This window comes from Trachemys scripta, chromosome 5 (genome assembly GCF_013100865.1).
Source record: "Trachemys scripta elegans isolate TJP31775 chromosome 5, CAS_Tse_1.0, whole genome shotgun sequence".
In the NCBI taxonomy this organism is placed as follows: domain Eukaryota; kingdom Metazoa; phylum Chordata; order Testudines; family Emydidae; genus Trachemys; species Trachemys scripta.
In genome coordinates this window covers 1948341-1967806 of record NC_048302.1, presented here as the reverse complement: position 1 = coordinate 1967806, position 19466 = coordinate 1948341, and the positions used below count along the sequence as shown (strand labels likewise).

Below are 19466 nucleotides of genomic sequence, written 5' to 3'. Positions count from 1 at the left end.
TTATATCTTACTAAGGTACTGATTTTGCTAGTGGGTTCTCTTAAAACTAGTTCATCAAATAGTCAGAAGTAAAGAAAGGGAAACTCGTTTGTCCAGCTATCTGGCAGGAAAGGGGTATTGTCCCTTTAAGGGCTCTCTTCAGCAGGGGGGTGAAGGGAGAAAGGGATGGACAGAAAGGACAGGAAGACTTTGGAAGCAAGTTTTTTTCTACTGTAGTAATTAAAATTAAAATGTATATTTTAGATAAGGGTGGTCTTTTGAAGGATTTATTTAAAAAGCTATGTCTGAAGACCCAAGCATTTAAGGCTAAAGATGAATACTCAGATTGTGCATCTAAAAATCTATGCAAGGATTTTTTAGAGATGTGATTTTATAATCTTCAGCAACACACTAATGAAATATTTTTAAAGGAAATTTTAAACTAAGCTCTTGTAGACTAACATGTTCTGAGTAAATATTACAGTAACGCACAACTGTTTTGGTCAGTACATTCAGAAACTGACAGTATATACCTAGAGGTTGGCAAATGCGTTAAATGGCTTCGTTACCAGTTGACTGGCTCTGTAACAGTTCCAATGTTGTGCTAATAAGTCTGGCGGCTGGAGGCTTTTTCACTTTTAAGTTACTAGTTCCTCTCCGGAGGAAGACTCACCAGGCAGCAGCAGCTGGCTGTGGGAGCCTGCAGGAAGGTCAGAACAGGGATAAGAAGAGGCAGGAGGGTGGACACCAAGACCCAGGGGTGCCCCAAATTTTCAGGTGCCCTACGCAGCATACCTGCGTATGCCGAAGGACGGCCCTGCATTTCTGAGCCTTTTTCTATTCCTAGTGCTGGCATAGGCCCCTACTGCATTCATCTTGCTAGAGTTTGACTAATATTTGGGTTTTTTCTCTTATAGCCACACACAGACAGATCAGTTCTTTTGCTTCCTTGTATGCTAGCCCTACAAAATGTTTAATGCTTCATAGTGTGATTCTCTGCAGACTTGTATGCTGAACAGCCTACTCACCCTCTTCCTGCTGCACTAGTGAACATGCTGCTCCTTATTTCACAGGGAAAACCCCAAAGCAAACAGATATTAGTACTGGGCCTGGATGGAGCAGGGAAAACCAGTGTTCTCCACTCACTGGCCACAAATCATGTGAAGCGAAGTGCAGCTCCCACAGAGGGCATCAACGCGGTCTGCATCAACACTGAAGAGGCCAAGATGGAATTCTTAGAAAGTAAGTGCTTGCATTTTAATAAGTAACATAAGGAAAACTCTCATTATACTTAATGGGAGCTTTGCTTTAGGAAGAACGCTTAGACCCTTCATTTTTTTAATGCTTTATTTAGGAAGTTTTAACAAATTTACAGATCCTTGCCACATAAGTATCAGAAACAAAATAATCATTACAGCAGCGAGTTTTTTGTCTAAAGAGACATTATACAGGAATATAGTAATCAGATTTTTCTGTTTAACAGGGTGAGCATCATTACAACACCTACAACATGTAGTTTCTAGTGATTTTTTTTAAATTGAGTGAAATCTCTCTATACATGTATTTAACAGACCAGGCATGTCTATCAAATGGTACTATTAAAAAAATGGACGGGGGTGCTGGGTTTTTTGCAATATTTTTTTCTGAATAAAAGGTGACCAAATATCTATCTGTCCTCTTTCTATTTTGCTGGGTACATAGTTGGTGTCTTATTTTTTTTATAACCACAACCTCCCTTTTTTCTAACCATCCCTCTATAAACCCTCCATTTTTAATCCTTCCAATTTCTGAGATGTGCTATCACACTGTCCTCTGGGACACTGTGAAGACACTACGGCTACAGTGCTTACTAACGGATTACATCTTTCTACGTTGTTCCTTGCTTAAGAAAATACATTGGCATCAAAGTGCATGCGTGTGTGCACATATGCTAAATGGAAATATGGAGCCAAATTCATTTCTGGCATAGCTCCAGTGAAGTTACACTAGGGATGACTTTGGCTAGTGTGAGGGAACGCTAATGTAACCCCAGACAATGACACTGTTGAAGAAAGTTGTGTTTTACAGCTATGAATTAGTGTGTTTCACTAGAGAACGTGTCTAGCTAAGTATAGTGTTGGGACAAGGGCTAGGTAGTCACTCTAAGGCTAGGACAGAATAAGGAATCTGATGTTTGTAAAGTTTTTACCACAGGAACTCTAACTGTTCTAATTCTTAATTACCATTACGCTGGAGCCCCTTTGGACTCTGGCTAATCCCTTCCTTCCTCCAGACAGGGTGGACTCTGCATGCAGACTGAGTCTACAAACAGGAAACTGCTGTGACCACTTTGGAGGTTTTAAAAATGGAGCGCCATGGCCGCGGGGGGAGGAAGTGGCCATGGTGCTCGGCGGCTGTGGCTCTGGCGCCTGCGAACCTCCTGAGCCCGGGCCTGCTGCGGGGACCCAGCAGTGCGCACGCTGCGCCCAGCCCCTGGCCAGTCGCGTCTGGGCTGCTGCCCAGCTGGTGCTATCCCGCGGCGGCCCCGGGGTGGGGGCAACAGGCCCCAGCCCCCCCGTCCCGCTCGGGTCCCGCAGGGGAACGAACGGGGCTGGGCTGCCGATGGCTCCGCCGCAGGATTGCACCAGCTGGGCAGCAGCCCAGACGCGACTGGCCAGGGGCTGGGCGCAGCGTGCGTGCTGCTGGGTCCCCGCAGCAGGCCCCGGCTCGGGGAGTTTGGACCTGGGTGCCAGAGCCGCAGCCGCCGAGCTTGGCCATTGGCCGCTTCCTCCCCCGCGGCAGTGGGAGCTGCAGCAGCGGCTGCTCCCGAGTCCTGCTGCCCGGGGGGGGAGAACAGCCGCTGCCTGGCCCCGCGGGTCGCCCCCCTACTCTCCCTCCAGGTACCGCCCGACTGAGTCCTGCCTGTGCTCGGGGCCAGGCCGGACTCTCACTCATCCCGGCCCCACGCTTCCCCTGTGTCTCCGGAGCCTCCCTCCAGTGCTTGTGGAGGGAGGAGGAATGGCTTGGGGAAGAGGTGGGGATTTGGGGAGGGAGCCAATGGGGGAAGGAGGGAGCGGAGTCGGGGCGGGGGGGCGCAAGCCCTTCTGGGCTCCGGAGCCTTTGCGTGTTTGTCCAGTGTCCCGACCTAACATTGGTTGGGACGAGGGACAAACAAGCAAATATCAGGACAGTCCCGATAAAATCGGGACGTCTGATCACCCTATTTTAAAAACTTAATTTTCATGGGGAAAAATGTACAGTAGTTCAGTGTATGAAAACAGTCAAGCAACTTTGTTTCTGGCTATAGTACGTTCAGGTTATTTATAATATCCAACCGAAACAGTTTCTTAACAGGGCCCTGATCCTCAAAGCATCCACTGAGAGGTATTTAGCACATGCACCTTCCATTGACTTGGAAGGAAGTGGAGGATGCTCTGGCTGCATTATATTAATATCCAAAGCACTTTTGTAGAGTGGAACTGCTTGGGTCAGGTGACTGGCAGTACTCGACAGAACCTTTCCTACCAGGCCTGGCTAGTAGTAACTGACGTTTGTTGCTAACTGGTGGCTCTTAGTGACCTCTGTGAAATGAGATGTCTTTGTTCAGTTTCTGTCAGTCAAATCTGCACCGCCCTATCTAATCTATTTACTTATATGGCCTGTGGTATTTTCTGTGTTATGCACACACGCTGAACCAGGAGAATGTTGGCAAACGTTAAAACCGCATTACCAAATCCAGCACACATGTTCCAAGCACATTTTTAAAATACTTATAACTTTAACAGATCATAACCACCAAAAGGCAGGCCCAGCTGTAACCACAGGATTATCTCTACCCCAAATGTCTAGTTCTTACTATGTACCGTGGATGTGCTAGAGCTGTTAGAGAAAAGTTACTTTCTTTTCTTGATAATTGAAAAGGTATATTTTTTTCCATGTTCTTTGTTCTTGAAACTACTGATCTGTTTTGACTAAAATTTAAGGGGAACAATGTCACTCCCAGATGAAGAACAACCGTGCCTATATTCAGCCAGAACAGAAAAGATTAACAAATTGTAAGCAACAGAATGAAAACCCTTATGTAACTTTGCTCATGCTCCACCTATAATAATAACTGAATGTACATAGAGATGGGTTCTGTTCTCTAGAATGGGTGGGGCATGTTGGCAGGGCAGTCTATAGAAAGTTATGGTGTTACCTGTTTACCTCGTTGGTGGATAAATAGAACTTTCCTGGTCTGTCAGGCCAGCATCTTTTATGAGAACTAAAAGGAACCAAGCAAACAGAAATCCAGTATTTAGAAAATATAGGGCCAGATTTTTAAAGGTATTCAGGTGCCTAGTGGGATTTTCAAAAGTGTCTGTGCAGGGTCGGTTGATTTTTAAATCAGTGATTTAAATCAGCAAGCAGGAAGCTTTGATTTAAATAATCAATTTTAATTTTGTTTTGTATTTGTGCTTTTTAGTTATATTCCTAAAGAAAGGCTGAGGTATGTTTTGGTACTACTTTTTTACTAACCAGGAGAATATACCTTAGCGATACATAGTTATTTAAGCAATTATATAGCTTTGCTTACATTTACTCAGATTCTTAATTTTTACTTCTTTTTATTCTGTTAGAAAATACGGACACATTTCTCCTTTACTAGATGATAATTATTTGTTTACTTGTGATCTATGTCAGGCTGCATTTGGATGGAAAATAGAATTCAATTAAATGCACAAAATCAGCATTTTAAAATTTTCTGTTAGCTAAATAAAACTACCTTGCTAGATTCATGAGGGAAAAAAATTAAGTCGATTAAAACATGTTTTGTTTTTAAAACTGATTTAATAAACAAAGGAAGTATGATCTGTAGCTAGTGCGTTGAACTGATTGATTCTGGTCACCATGTCCTTCAAGATTTTAGAACTAGCAGATCTCAACCTCTCATGCTTCAGTTTTATTCATAGATTGGTGAACAAACTTTCTCCTTTTTCAGCTCCTAGTTGTTTTTTTAACTTTGAATGAGCTAGTCATTTAACTGAACTAATTGAATAAACTGAAATAAAGAAAATATTCTCTCCGCACCTGCAGAAGAGGCTACTGCTGTCTTGCACTACTGCTGTTTAGCACTTCAGCAAACTCGGCGTAGCCAGAGACTTGCACCAGTTCAGTGGTCTGACTTTCTTTAAAGCTTGGCAGCAAACAAGTATTGCTTGAATATTATTTTTTATGTAATGAAAATGGTTTAAATAGATTATAGTAAAGTTTAGGCCTTAACTGAAATTGTCATTATATGAGATTTGTTTGAACAGATATACTTTGTTTCTTTTTAAAAAATTAACTTCAATAAAAAAATTGATTTATATATATATTTAATCTCGTTATCCACCTGGCTTTTTAGGCATTTAGGTGCTTTCAAAAATACCACTAGGAGCTTAAATACCTTTAAAATCTGTGTGCCGCTGTGTCACTATCTCCATAGCAATTAATGATGTGTCTGTGGGACAGGCCACTGTAATATTTCCAGACTGGGAGCACCTGACTCCCGGTGGTAGAGTAGCATTTAAAGGATGCAGCAATCCTTAGCATTCATGAGGAAGAAGGGATTTAGAGAGAGGAAGGATGGCCCAGTGGCTAGGGCAAGCCTAGGACTTGAGCCATCTGGGTAAATTCCTTGCTCTGAAACAGACTCTCTGTGTGACTTTGGGCAGACCACTTAGGCTCTGTGTGTGTAACACTTAGGGTACATCTACACTACAGGGGGGAGTCGATTTAAGATACGCAAATTCAGCTACGTGAATAGCGTAGCTGAATTCGACGTATCGCAGCTGACTTACCCCGCTGTGAGGACGGCGGCAAAATCGACTTCTGCGGCTTTCTGTCGACGGCGCTTACTCCCACCTCCGCTGGTGGAGTAAGAGCGCCGATTCGGGGATCGATTGTCGCGTCCCAACGGGACGCAATAAATCGATCCCCGAGAGGTCGATTTCTACCCGCCGATTCAGGCGGGTAGTGTAGACCTAGTCTTAGGCTCCCCATCTGTAAAATGGGAATTATTTGGGGAAAGTTCTCTGGCCTGACAGGAGGTCAGACTAGATGATCACAGTGGTACCTTCTGGCCTTGCAGACTATAAAAAGTTGGATCAATAGCACTTCCTTATCTGATGGAGGGGAGAGGCGCTCAGGTACTGTGGTAATTGGGGCCAGGTAAATACCATAAATTGGGAAAAAATGGAACTTCCCTTGTAATAACTTTGCTTTCCCATGCATCCTAATGCGTCTGCATCCTCTCAGTCCTGAAGTACATTATCGGACTCTCAGATAGCTTAATAAGTGATTACATATCCTGTATAAGACGCATCATTTTTAGTGACACAATTAGAGTAAATCTTTTAAGCTTTCCCTTTGGAGCTTTGAAAATGGCTAGGGAGACTCTCCTTCTGAGGGCTCTGCTCTCAGAAGAGGCTGCTGGGAACTAAAAAGAAGCTTCTAGCTGCAAAAACCTTGCAGCATGTGCAATGATTCTCCTAGTGGAAATAAAACCTATTAAGATCAAGGGCCTGGTTTGCCACTCTAGTCTGGTGGAACTCCAGTGAGGGATTCGGGGGCTGTGTGATTCCTGGTGAAAAGCTTCTGGGCTGGGGAGCAAGGGACCTCTATCCCCTCCTTAAAACAGGGAAGTCTGCTTCCTGGGGCCTTGGCTACACTTTCAAGTTACAGTGCAATAAAGCCGCCCACAGCGCTGTACCTCACTCCCCGTCCACACTGGCAAGGCACGTACAGTGCTGTATCTCTGCGGCTACAGTGCTGCTGGTACTCCACCTCCCCGAGAGGAATAGCGAGTATTGCGCTGCTGCTGCTGTGCTGCGGCGCCAGTGTGGCCACTCAATGCCCTCTGATTGGCCTCCAGAAGTATTTGGCAGCATCCCACAATGCCTGTTCTAGCCACTCTGGTCATCAGTTCGAACTCTGCTGCCCTGGCCTCATGTGACCAACCATCAGACCCACCCTTTATATTCCCCGGGAATTTTAAAAATCCCCTTCCTGTTTGCTCAGCCAGGCGTGGAGTACTATCAGCAAATCTTTCCAGGTGACCATGCATCCACGCGCCAAGCGAGCCCCAGCATGGAGCAATGGCGAGTTGCTGGACCTCATCAGTGTTTGCGGGGAGGAAGCTGTCCAGTCCCAGCTGCGCTCCAGCCGTAGGAATCACGATACCTTCGGTCAGATATCAAGGACCATGATGGAAAGGGGCCATGACTGGGATGCATTGCAGTGCAGGATTAAAGTGAAGGAGCTACGGAATGCCTACCGCAAAACCCGCGAGGCAAGCGGCCACTCGAATGCTCCCCCCGTGACCTGCCAATTCAACAAAGAACTGGAAGCGATACTTGGGGGTGACCCCACCTCCACTCCGAGCACCACCATGGACACTTCAGAGCGGGGGGGGAGGAGGAGGAAAGCGGGAGTGAGGGTGCTGGGGTGGGGGGAGACACCCCGGAATCCCTGGAGGCATGCAGCCAGGAGCTCTTCTCGAGCCAGGAGGAAGGTAGCCAGTCGCAGCGGCCGGTACTTGGTGGAGAACAAACAGAAGAGCAGGTTCCCGGTAAGCGGCTTTTGTTTTCGGGAAGGAATTATTTTGGTGCGGGCTCTTTGGAAGAGGAGGGTTAGGGCTGCATGCATGCCTAGATGCGGAATAGTGCATTGATGTGGTTTATCACATCGCGGTAATCGGCCTTGGTAATCTCTTAGAAAGTCTCATCCAGAACGTGGGCCATGGGCTTGCGCAGGTTTATCAGGAGAGCCACCGTGGTCCTTGTCCCAGCCAGGCTAACGTGTCCGCGCCACTGTGCCGCGAGGGGCGGAGGGACCATTGCTGCACACAGGCAAGCTGCATATGGGCCAGGGCGGAAGCCGCATTGCAGTAGAAGACCCTCCCTTGCTTCCCAGGTCACCCTCAGCAGCGAGATATCTTCCAGGACGAACTCCTGTGGAAAATGTTGGGACAGTGTTCAGTGTAGGTGCCCCCTGCAGCTGTTGGCTCTCCCCAAGGCACAGAAACCCAGAGGACAGTGCAGCCCTGAAACAATCAGTCCCCCTTACTCACCATTTTAAGGCTCCCGTGGGTTATGTGCGCTCTCTTTGGGATGGGAAAATTATGCTATTGTGTAGACTGTGTGTGCCCTCCTTAAGTGTGGGGGAATCATTACTCTGTCAGGTATAAACAATGCTGCCTCTGTTAAGTGTTGCATTTTGCCTTTACAGATGCAACCTTGAGATCTCAGCCGTCCATGTTATCACCGGCTGAGAGACTGCAAAGACTCAGGAAGAGACCACGAAAAAGCAAAGAAGAAATGCTGCAAGAAGTGATGCATCGATCTCTTAAAGAGAATCAAAAAGTGCAGGAGTGGAGGGAGAGCGAAAGCAGGATCCGCCAGGAAAACGCAGCGCACCAGCGGCGAAGCGCGGAGCACTGGCAGCAAAGCACGGATCGGCTGATAAGCATCATGGAGCGCCAAGCGGACTCTATCCAGGTGCTTGTCGCCATGCAGGCGGAGCACTACCGCGCCCATCCCCCCCGTAGCCCTTGTCCCAAAATTCTTTCCCTTGTGCCCCTATGTCACCTCCAACCCACTTTCCCCAACATCCGGGTTCTAACCGCCACCAGCTGCCTCCAACACCTGTATCTTCACCACCCAACCCTGGAAACTACGACCCTTAACCTCTGCACTCAACCCCCATCACCATGCAGTATAGCAATCCTGAAGTGCAGCACTCACTGCACAGCACTCCAGACAGGACATACGCAAATCTGTGATTGTACCGTTCCCCACCCCACCCCCTTGCCCTTTCTGATTCCCAAACAGTTGTGTTTCTTTCAATAAATGGATTTTTTGGCTTTGAAAACAAAACATTCTTTATTATTGCATAAAGTAAAAGATACCTTAGCCCAGGAAAGAAACAGACACTGCAAATCATCTTAGCAAACACAGATTCCTACTAACATTGTAACCACTGCACTTCACTCCCGTGCAGGGCACCAGACATTACTGCTGGTTTTTAGCCTCAAATTGCTCCCTCAAGGCATCCCTAATCCTTGCAGCCCCATGCTGGGCCCCTGTAATAGCCCTGCTCTCTGGCTGTGCAAATTCAGCCTTCAGGTGTTGAACCTCAGAGGTCCATGCCTGACCGAATCTTTCACCCTTCCCTTCACAAATATTATGGAGGGCACAGCACGCGGATATAACCGCGGGGATGCTGTGTTTGGCTAAGTCCAGCTTCCCATACAGAGATCGCCAGCGGCCCTTTAAACGGCCAAAAGCACACTCCACAGTCATTTGGCATCGGCTCAGCCTGAGTTGAACCGTTCCTTGCTGCTGTCAAGGCTCCCTGTGTAGGGTTTCATGAGCCACGGCATTAACGGGTAAGCGGGATCTCCAAGGATCACAATGGGCATTTCAACTTCCCCTACCGTGATCTTCCGCTCTGGGAAAAAAGTCCCGGCCTGCATCTTCCTGAACAGGCCAGTGTTCCGAAAGATGCGTGCGTCATGCACCTTTCCGGGCCAGCCTGTGTTAATGTCAATGAAACGCCCACGGTGATCCACAAGTGCCTGGAGAACCATAGAGAAATACCCCTTCCGATTAACGTACTCGGATGCTAGATGGGGTGGTGCCAGAATAGGAATATGCGTCCCATCTATTGCCCCTCCGCAGTTAGGGAAACCCATTTGTGCAAAGCCATCCACAATGTCCTACACGTTACCCAGAGTCACGGTTCTTCTGAGCAGGACGTGATTAATGGCCCTGCAAACTTGCATCAACACAATTCCAACGGTCGACTTTCCCACTCCAAACTGGTTCGCAGCTGATCAGTAGCTGTCTGGAGTTTCCAGCTTCCAGATTGCAGTAGCCACCCGCTTCTCTACCGTCAGGACAGCTCTCAATCTCGTGTCCTTGAGCCGCAGGGTGGGGGCGAGCTCCTCACACAGTCCCATGAAAGTATCAGAGGGGTAGCTGTATTAATCTGGATCTGTAAAAAGCAACAAAGAGTCATATGGCACCTTATAGACTAACAGATGTATTGGAGCGTAAGCTTTCGTGGGTGAATGCCCACTTCGTCAGACGCATGTATTCACCCACGAAAGCTTATGCTCCAATGCATCTGTTAGTCTATAAGGTGCCACAGGACTCTGTTGCTTTTTACAGTTCCATGAAAGTGGCTTTTCTCATCCGAAAGTTCTGCAGCCACTGCTCGTCATCCCAGACTTGCATGGCAATGTGATCCCACCACTCATTGCTTGTTTCCCAAGCCCAAAAGCGGCGTTCCACGGTGCTGAGCATGTCCGTGAATGCCACAAGCAATTTCGTGTCGTACGCGTTACGCGACTCACTATCATCATCGGACTCCTCACTCTCACTTTGGATCTTAAGGAATAACTCGACAGCCAAACATGACGTACTGATGAGACTCGTCAGCATACTTCTCAGCAGTTCGGGCTCTATTTCCGGCAGACCGAAACGGAACACAGATCGCTCTGCACAGAAACCGTTGAAAGATGGCGTTGAAAGATGGCGCTAAATGGTGCCAAATGTGGACGGAAACACCGGGATTGCTGGGATGCAAAGCGATGCATTACGGGGTGTTGGGACAGGACCCACAAAGCCCCCCCCCGCCCCCTTCCCACAACGCATGGCGCCAGAATGGGAAGAGGTGCTCTGTGGGATAGCTGCCCATAATGCACCGCTCCCAATGCCGCTGCAAGTGCCGCAAATGCGGCCATGACAGTGTGCTGGCAGCTGTCAGTGTGGACCGACTGCAGCGCTTTCCCTACTCAGCTGTACTAAGGCAGGTTTAACTCCCAGCGCTGTACATGTGCAAGTGTAGCCAGACCCTGGGTGCTCTAATTCCAGCTGTTTTTTCTGCAGTTCCCAAACCTTCCAGCCTCCGTCCATAACTTCTGTGGCCAGGTCTGTGTTTTCAGAACAAAATTCCAGGGCTTGCTGGAAATCTAGAAGCTGCATAAAACAGAGTGACTTTCAAATCAATATAAATCAGAGATCTCATCATGGCTGGTGTGATCTGTGTTTGTGTTTAATCCAAGAATCCTCCTTTTTCGAATGTACCTGGAGCTGCTCCAACATTTCTGGCCTGCACTGGATCCTGGGCCCTTGCTGCAGATTTTAGATCCCGTGTGGTGCCCAATACACACACAGGGCCCTGCATTTAAGCAGATGTGACCTCCCTCCCCCGAAACAAGTGAAGAATTCCACCCCCCCTTGACCAATATGAACATTATGCAAGGGATTTGAAGTCAATTGTATGCTGACATCACAGGCCTGGTCAGCACTGGAGGTTTTTCTACCTTGAGTTAGTTAATTGCCAATTAACTCAAGATTGTGAACATCTTGGCCTGGTCTTCAGTAGAAGAAATGGTGTGTTCTTAACTTGAATAAGCTAACTTTTGGTCTGTCTTCACTGCACAGTTAACCTGGGCTCTTACCTGGGTGTTAGCCCAAATCCCTACCAGCCACACAGAAAAGCATTTGAGCTGGGTTTGGAGCCTGGGAGAGCTGACCCCCTACGGGTACAGGCTAGAACCTGGGCTCCAGTTTATGCTGGGGTAGCTTGTGTTCGTTCTCTGAACCAGGGGCATAGTTGTGGCGTTGGGGAAAAAGCCGAGCTGCCACCATCTGTCATTGCCCGTCCACCTGAAAGCCGGGGCCCACCGAAATTTCCACTCCTAGCCACGCCACTGCTCTGAACTGGCATAAGCTATACCAGTAGAAGCGCTTTTATACCAATATAGCCGTGCCCACAGCAGGAGGATTTTGCCAGTTGAACTAAACTGGTGCGTTAAACTGGCAGAACCTGTAAGTGTAGCGCAGGCCTGAGCTCACTTGAGTTAAGAACACACCTTTTGTCCTAGTGAAGGCACCCCTTTTGAAAGGCTCATTTCTTCTAGGCTACAAACGATTGTCATTTGTCCCAGGAAAATGGCTCTGCCAAACTACAAACGTTCAGTGTGTTAAAGTACCTCGAGTTAATGGACAGTCAGTTAACTTGAGGTACAAAGGTCTGCTGAAGACATGTAAAAACAAGCTGCCGTTTTCCAGGCCTCAGTCACTCCACAGTAGTACCCAAGATGGCTGATCTCGTGTGTAAGGGGGACCGACCCTTGTTCCACAATTGTGTGAATGCCCTGTGAGTTCAGATATACAAATACAATGCAGCAAGACCACTGCCGAGGTGCCAGGGGCATCCCAGGGGTTGTGATGATACCACAACCCACACGAACCCCACACATGCAGTCAGAAGCCGGTCGGGTGACTGTGTGTTTAGCCCTATGGTCCAGGCTTACCTGTGTAGTAAGATGTATAATAGCCTAACCCTCTATCCCAGTTGTATAAAGTCTGTGGGAATCTGGATGCACAGTGGGTGCAGGATTGTGCTTACTCAGTGCATATACTGCTCTGCCCTGCCATGCAGGAGAACCCAGATCTTATTCCTAGCTCTGTCGTCACACTGCCCTGCGGAGCAGATACGGGAGGGGCTTTGGAAGCCATGTGTCCAGACCTAGGACTTGTCTACACTATCACTTAAGTCGATGTAACTTGTGTCGCTCAGGGGTGTGAAAAAGCCACCCCCAGTGAGGCAAGTTACGTTGACTTAAAGCGGTGTCCCCACCGCTGTGGTGGAGTAATTAAGCTGACATGAAAGCGCTCTCCTGTCAGCATAGCGCGTCTTCAGGCGTTCTACAGCGGCGCAGCTGTGCTGATACGGTGTGGTAGTGTAGACTAGCCCCGAGGCAGTGCCTCTTGCCATTCAGCATCAGGTTGTCCAGCTGGGCTCCCCCAGGAGAACAGCTTCTCTGAGCCAGGAGGCGTTGGGGCTGCGACAGGCGCCTGGGGCTGGGAAGTGTCAAGCAGAGTAGAAAGGTCGGGTGTGAACATGGGACAGAACTATTGCTGGCTCTGACATTGACTCTTAACCCTTTATGGCTCTGAAAAACCCACTTCCCCTCTGTGCCTCAGTCTCCCTATCTGGGTATTACCTCTGAGGGTGATGGTGAGGATCAGTCAGGCCTACGTTTACAAATGTGCTTGCTCACTTTAGGTAGCCACCATGACGCACCAAGGGGCCTGATTTCCAGAGGTGCGGAGCACCCACAGCCTCCGTTCTAATCGGTTAGAGTTTTGCACTTCTGAAAATCAAGCCCCAGATGTCTTATGTTGGAAGGACGGGGGCCCAACTCCGTGACCATTTGTGAAATATTTGGCCCCCATGTTTACAAAGCATGCTATAAATGCACCATATTGATAGTTGTAATAATCCACAGAGGCGTTCTGCTGTTCAGCACTCCGTTAGTAACTAGTTGAAATTCTGTGGCCTGTGTTAAACAGGAGATCAGACTAAATGTTCTAATTGTTCCTTAATATACATCAGCCTCCACTAGAGCATTGCACTGACTTTGAAGTTTGCCTAAGAGGAAGCTTGTACATTCTGCTCCTCTGGTCACTTAAAAGAGTGGATCAGGCAAGCTGCGCGGAGTAGCAGTGCATGATCACACCTTGTACTGGGGACTGCTCCTACTGAAATCCACAGGCAATGCAAAAGTCCTCTTTGCAGATTGGAGCAGGCTGAGCTCAGTTGTGTTACTGGTGGGTGACTCAGCCGAGTAGTTGGGAGGTATGGTGTTGCAGCCCTTGTATTGGAGACAGCTTAACTCAGGATCCAGAAGCTCTTAGGGTCGGTAAAATGTATCCGAAGCAATGACTTTCACCTAGTGTACAGGAATAGTTCTGTGAGCTCATTGGGATTCTCTTCTTAAGCACCTATGGCTGTGCATCCTGACCGTAGTAGGGAGGACTCAGCACTTTTGAAAAAAACAGATCCTGGGTGTCTCAAGTCAGATCCGCAAACCGAGAGATCCCCAGAACTAGAGGAAATCTTTGAAAATGTTAGGCCTTAATAGAAGAGCAAGCACTTGGACGTAGTCTTTTGTAGGAATGTTTTCAGGGAGAGAATCTGCTATTCTGTCTAGCTTCCCCCACTCCCTTTTCCCCCAAAAACAGAGAGAGAGGGACAGAGACTGAGGAGAGTTTAACATTTGAAAAATAAGGAGATGATATTTTGATTAGGTGCCTTTATATTTAGGAACTGTTAAGGGATAACAAAAGTACATAAAATCAAATATTCTCTAATCTGAATATCTGGTGTTCACATTGCATATCTTGGAGCTGCGCTGCTTGGGTTACTAACTGAGTGCTCTGCCATACTGTTCTCTTTCAGTTGGGGGCAGCGAATCTTTGCGTTCCTATTGGAAGATGTACCTGCCCAGGGTTCTAGTGCTGATATACGTTGTGGATTCAGCAGATCGTGAGCGCTTCCCTTTGGCTAAACAGCTTCTTCATCAGTTGATCCAAAATGACTCCACTCTGCCCGTGGTGATCCTAGCCAATAAACAGGTAAAAGGGAAACTTAAACCTCTCCAAACACATTTGAATCTTTAAAGACCAGGTATTTCAGAAGCTGATCTTCAATTTTGTGCTTCCCAATTGCAGATGAAAACAATCTCTGGATTGGTTTTGCACTCACAGTTTAGGTCAGGTGCTTAGATATCCATATGACCTAAGTGGGAGTGTAAATAATTGCACATGTGAAATTGTGTGTGCAATTTGCAGGTGCAAAAATGGAGAATGGCTAACCCTGGTTGACAGCTTGGACCTGAAGGCTCAACAATGTGTCTGTACAGTGTCATGGGAAAATACTATTTAATTTAGGGGCTGGAGGGCATTTCTCTCTATGGTTCACGTTACCTACTAGCGTCCACTTAGTGGATCCCAAATGATTCTTTATATTAGGCACTTTGTGTTTCATAGAATGGGTGCAGAGCTGAAGGAACATGGAAACTGCAATATGCTTTCTCTCAACTAGACACATTTTCTCCTACCTAATGCACTAAAATACAGAAGATAACTTTGTATTCCTTGGCTACTCTGCGCCCTGTATTGAATCACACCCATATTATATCAATATGCCAAAGAAAATGCCTGTTTTTTTTCTAAAACAAGATACTCTTATTTTACTAAAACCCTATTTGTTTCTTTTGCTTTGCCTCAGATTTTCTAATGACTTGACTTTTACTTGGGCCATGCATCTGTCTGATGGGTGTGCACTTCCAGAAATCCATTGGGTCATGTTCCCAGTGGGGACTCTCAAGTTCAGGGATGAGCCTTGGTGTCAGAGACATTGGAACAGCATAAAACAGGATCATGCCCTTGGATTGTATGGAGCTAGCCAGATTTTCAAAAGGCCGAAGGGTTTTGGGAGCACAGATCACAGAGACAATAGGAATTTATGCTCCGAAATCCATTAGACACTTTTGAAAATCTTCCCCTCAATTCACAGTATTCACTCTCAATTATCCAAATGTATTGGTCTTTGCCTCAGAGCCTGAATGGCGTAATTGGTGTTTATAAGGGATGCAAGTAACGGAGTTGTTTTGTCTTTGTTGGTCAGGATCTCAAAGGTGCATATTGCATCACAGACATTCACGATGCCCTGGCATTGTCTGAAATGGGAGATGAGAGAAAGATGTTCCTGATTGGAACCCACGTGGCAGAGGATGGCTCCGAGATCTCTTCCAGCATGAAGGATGCCAAGGAACTGATTGCACAGCTGGTTTCAGAAACTCAGTGACAACTGTTCTCCTGGGAGCAGCAATGGGATCCTGTGTTCTTGTACTGCCAGCTTGCAGCCACAATCGTTTCACTTCCAAATCAAAATATGTGGCATTATTTTTCCTAATGCGTGGAGTTTATATGAAAATGATGTCAATTTGTTACGAACATCTATTTTATTTAGGGTTTGCAGTTTAAAATATCTTTGAAAAGCAGTGTCTTTTTTTTTTTTTTTTAAATATTTGTAGGGTGGGGGAAGTTTCAAGAAGACAGAGTTAATGGGAGATGCGGTTTAGAAACACTGACCCAGAGCCTCAGCTGTCATAAATCAACCTTATTCAATTAACTTCAGTTACGTGACCCTGATTTGTACCAGCTGAGGAGCTGAGCCTGACATTGTTTGTTTCTGTGTTTTACAAAATCCTAATAACGATGATTTCTGCACTTTCAAACAGGAAAACGTTCCCCCGGTGTTGGGACGGTTACGATTGTTCAGAAGTGGCTAGCAATGTTGGATGCCCCAATTTCTGAGTGTCCAGCTTCACACCTTTGAGAAGGGCTGTTTTTCAGAGGGTCGCCATTCGTCCCTTTCTGGAAATCAGGCCCTTTTAAGGTGTCTTGAGTTGGGCACCCAAAATCACTGATCCCTTTTGAAAAGCTTGGCTTGTAGCCTTTTGTTAGTGTGTGAAAACCAGGAAGTGAAACTGAGAAGGCAGAAACCACTGTCTAAGGGTTTCTTTGACTATAGAAGACAGTTTCACCAGTATAACTTACAGTGAGAATTTAAACCTGTTTAGTTAGTGGTGCAAACGGCTGTAGGGACACTTACTTTAGTTTAAGAGTGGCTTATTTTGGTTCAGTTTAATTCAACTAGGAACCTGTTTAAGCTAAACTGAAATTAGCCATTCTTATACCAGATAAAGCTATCCAGCCACCCCTCGTGCATTAGTTTAACTATATTGGTTTTAAAGACAATTAAAGTTATTTCAGGGCAAGTTGACAAGCCCTGAACTAAGTCAAATGCCAGAAGTAAACAAACAGTATCAAAGATGAAAAATAAATCACATTTTAAAAATTACTTCGGCTATTTACAGATAAGGAAAACAGTTTGTTCATTATGTTCATCTTGCCATTGTCTCTTTAATTTAAAGAATGTACCTCCTTAAGAATATTTAGAAAATACTGTAAATACCAAACAAAGGTTTTGTAACAGCAGCCTTTCCATTTGTCCACTGAAACAGTTATATAAAGCAGAACCTTTTATCGTAGTCACATGTCTGAGTTTCATTTATCTGGCAAGACTGCTCAGGTGATATTCCAGAACCTCCCGATGGTCTGGTAGAGTTAGTTTTAGGTTTTATTATACTCTGGTATTGTTAATGTCAAAATCCTGGTCCCAGCCTTCCCACTCTCTTTCTCCAAAGACCTCTTTTCCTCTGCTTTGCACACATCTCCTGTTCTAGGCTGCGGCTTCACCTCCCACCTCCTGCACTCAGCTCAGGCAGGTAGCACTTTCCCCCTGGTTAACAGTGACTGCCTGCAACCATTCCTTGGGCCACTCCTGTTAGTTGATTGGCTGGGGAAAGGAAGGGGGTTCAAACTCTCTCTCATGCTGCTTGTTGGGGAGGGTAAGTGTGTTCATTTCAAACCTCGGTCTCTGTCCAGTTTCCAACCTCACCATTCCGCCTGTATAGTGCTGAACCCCTAGCTCCAGGAGCAGCTCTGACCCAAAATATTGGTCTTTACTGACTTAAAGAGCAGACCAAAACTGATTTTTCTGCCAGACATTCTTTTAAATTAATCAGTCACAGAGGTTTAGTGTGTTCATAACAATGTTCATTGCTTTTAGAAAAAGGGAGCACTAATTTACTGTGTGATCTCCATAACAACAGACATGTTTATGAAATTTCACCAACTTTAAAAAAGATATTTCCAAAGATTTTAGGCATAACAAAGGATTTTATATCTTACTAAGGTGCTGATTTTGCTTGTGGGTTCTCTTAAAACTAGTTCATCAAATAGTCAGAAATAAAGAAAGGGAAACTCGTTTGTCGAGCTATCTGGCAGGAAAGGGGTGTTGTCCCTTTAAGGGCTCTCTTCAACACGGGGGTGAAGGGAGAAAGGGATGGACAGAAAGGACAGGAAGACTTTGGAAGTTTTTTCTACTATAGTAATTAAAATTAAAATGTGTATTTTAGATAAGGGTGGTCTTTTGAAGGATTTATTTAAAAAACTATGTCTGAATCCGAGGGTGCTAAAGGAGTTGGCGGATGTGATTACGGAGCCATTACCCACTATCTTTGAAAACTCATGGTGATCGGGGGGAAGTCTCGGATGACTGGAAAAAGGCTAATGTAGTGCCCATCTTTAAAAAAGGGAAGGAGGAGGATCCAGGGAACTACAGGCCAGTCAGCCTCACCTCAGTCCCTGGAAAAATCATGGAGCAGGTCCACAAGGAATCAATTCTGAAGCATTTAGAGGAAAGGAAAGTGATCAGGAACAGTCAGCATGGATTCACCAAGGGCAAGTCGTGTCTGACTAACCTAATTGCCTTCTATGAGGAGATAACTGGGTCTATGGATGAGGGGAAAGTAGTAGATGTGTTATTCCTTGACTTTAGCAAAACTTTTGATACGATCTCCCACAGTATTCTTGTCGGCAAGTTAACGAAGTATGGGCTGGATGAATGGACTCTGAGGTGATAGAAAGCTGGCTAGATGTTCGGGCTCAATGGGTAGTGATCAATGGCTCCATGTCTAGTTGGCAGCCGGTATCAAGCGGAGTGCCCCAAGGGTCAGTCCTGGGGCCGGTTTTGTTCAATATCTTCATTAAAGATCTGGAGCATGGTGTGGATTGCACCCTCAGGAATTTTGCAGATGACACTAAACTGGGAGGAGTGGTAGATACGCTGGAGGGTAGGAATAGGATCCAAAAGGACCTAGACAAATTAGAGGATTGGGCCAAAAGAAACCTGATGAGGTTCAACAAGGACAAGTGCAGAGTCCTGAACTTAGGACGGAAGAATCCCATCATTGCTACAGACTAGGGACCAAATGGCTAGGTAGCAGTTTTGCAGAAAAGGACCTAGGGGTTACAGTGGACGAGAAGCTGGATATGAGTCGACAGGGTGCCCTTGTTGACAAGAAGGCTAACTGCATTTGGGGCTGTATAAGTAGGGGCATTGCCAGCAGATCGAGGGACGTGATCATTCTCCTCTATTTGACATTGGTGAGGCCTCATCTGGAGTACTGTGTCCAGTTTTGGGCCCCACACTACAAAAAGGCTGTTGAAAAATTGGAAAGAGTCTAGCAGAGGGCAACAAAAATGATTAGGGGGCTGGAGCACATGACTTATGAGGCGAGGCTGAGGGAACTGGGATTGTTTAGTCTGCAGAAGAGAAGAATGAGTGGGGATTTGATAGCTGCTTTCAACTATCTGAAAGGGTGTTCCAAAGAGGATGGAGCTTGGCTGTTCCCAGTGGTACCAGATGACAGAACAAGGAGCAATGGTCTCAAGTTGCAGTGGGGGAGGTTTAGGTTGGATATTTGGAAAAACTTTTTCACTAGGAGGGTGGTGAAGCACTGGAATGGATTATCTAGGGAGGTGGTGGAATTTCCTTCCTTAGAGGTTTTTAAGGCCCTGCTTAACCGCAAAGCCCAGGGAGGGGCCGTGTTCTCTGCCCCGCAGCTGCACCGCCACCTGGAAGTACTCCCACTCCGTTCCGCCTAGCAGCTCCACCCGCATGGGGACAGAGTCACGGCTGGGCCAGGGCTTGGCCGCCGTGTGCTGGTAGCGGATCCCATGTTTCGGGGGGAGCCCAGTGCTGGGGTGGCAGGGGGT

General features: G+C 46.6%; 1 protein-coding gene across 1 annotated transcript; it reads left to right on the top strand.

Moving 5' to 3' along the window:
* Positions 1-824: 824 nt before the first annotated feature.
* On the top strand, positions 825-16894 carry ARL9 (ADP ribosylation factor like GTPase 9). Its single transcript, XM_034772462.1, has 3 exons — positions 825-1221; positions 14236-14411; positions 15466-16894. The coding sequence occupies exons 1-3, from the start codon at positions 1032-1034 to the stop codon at positions 15643-15645; spliced, it is 546 nt and encodes a 181-aa protein (XP_034628353.1). The 5' UTR covers positions 825-1031; the 3' UTR covers positions 15646-16894.
* Positions 16895-19466: the final 2572 nt, after the last annotated feature.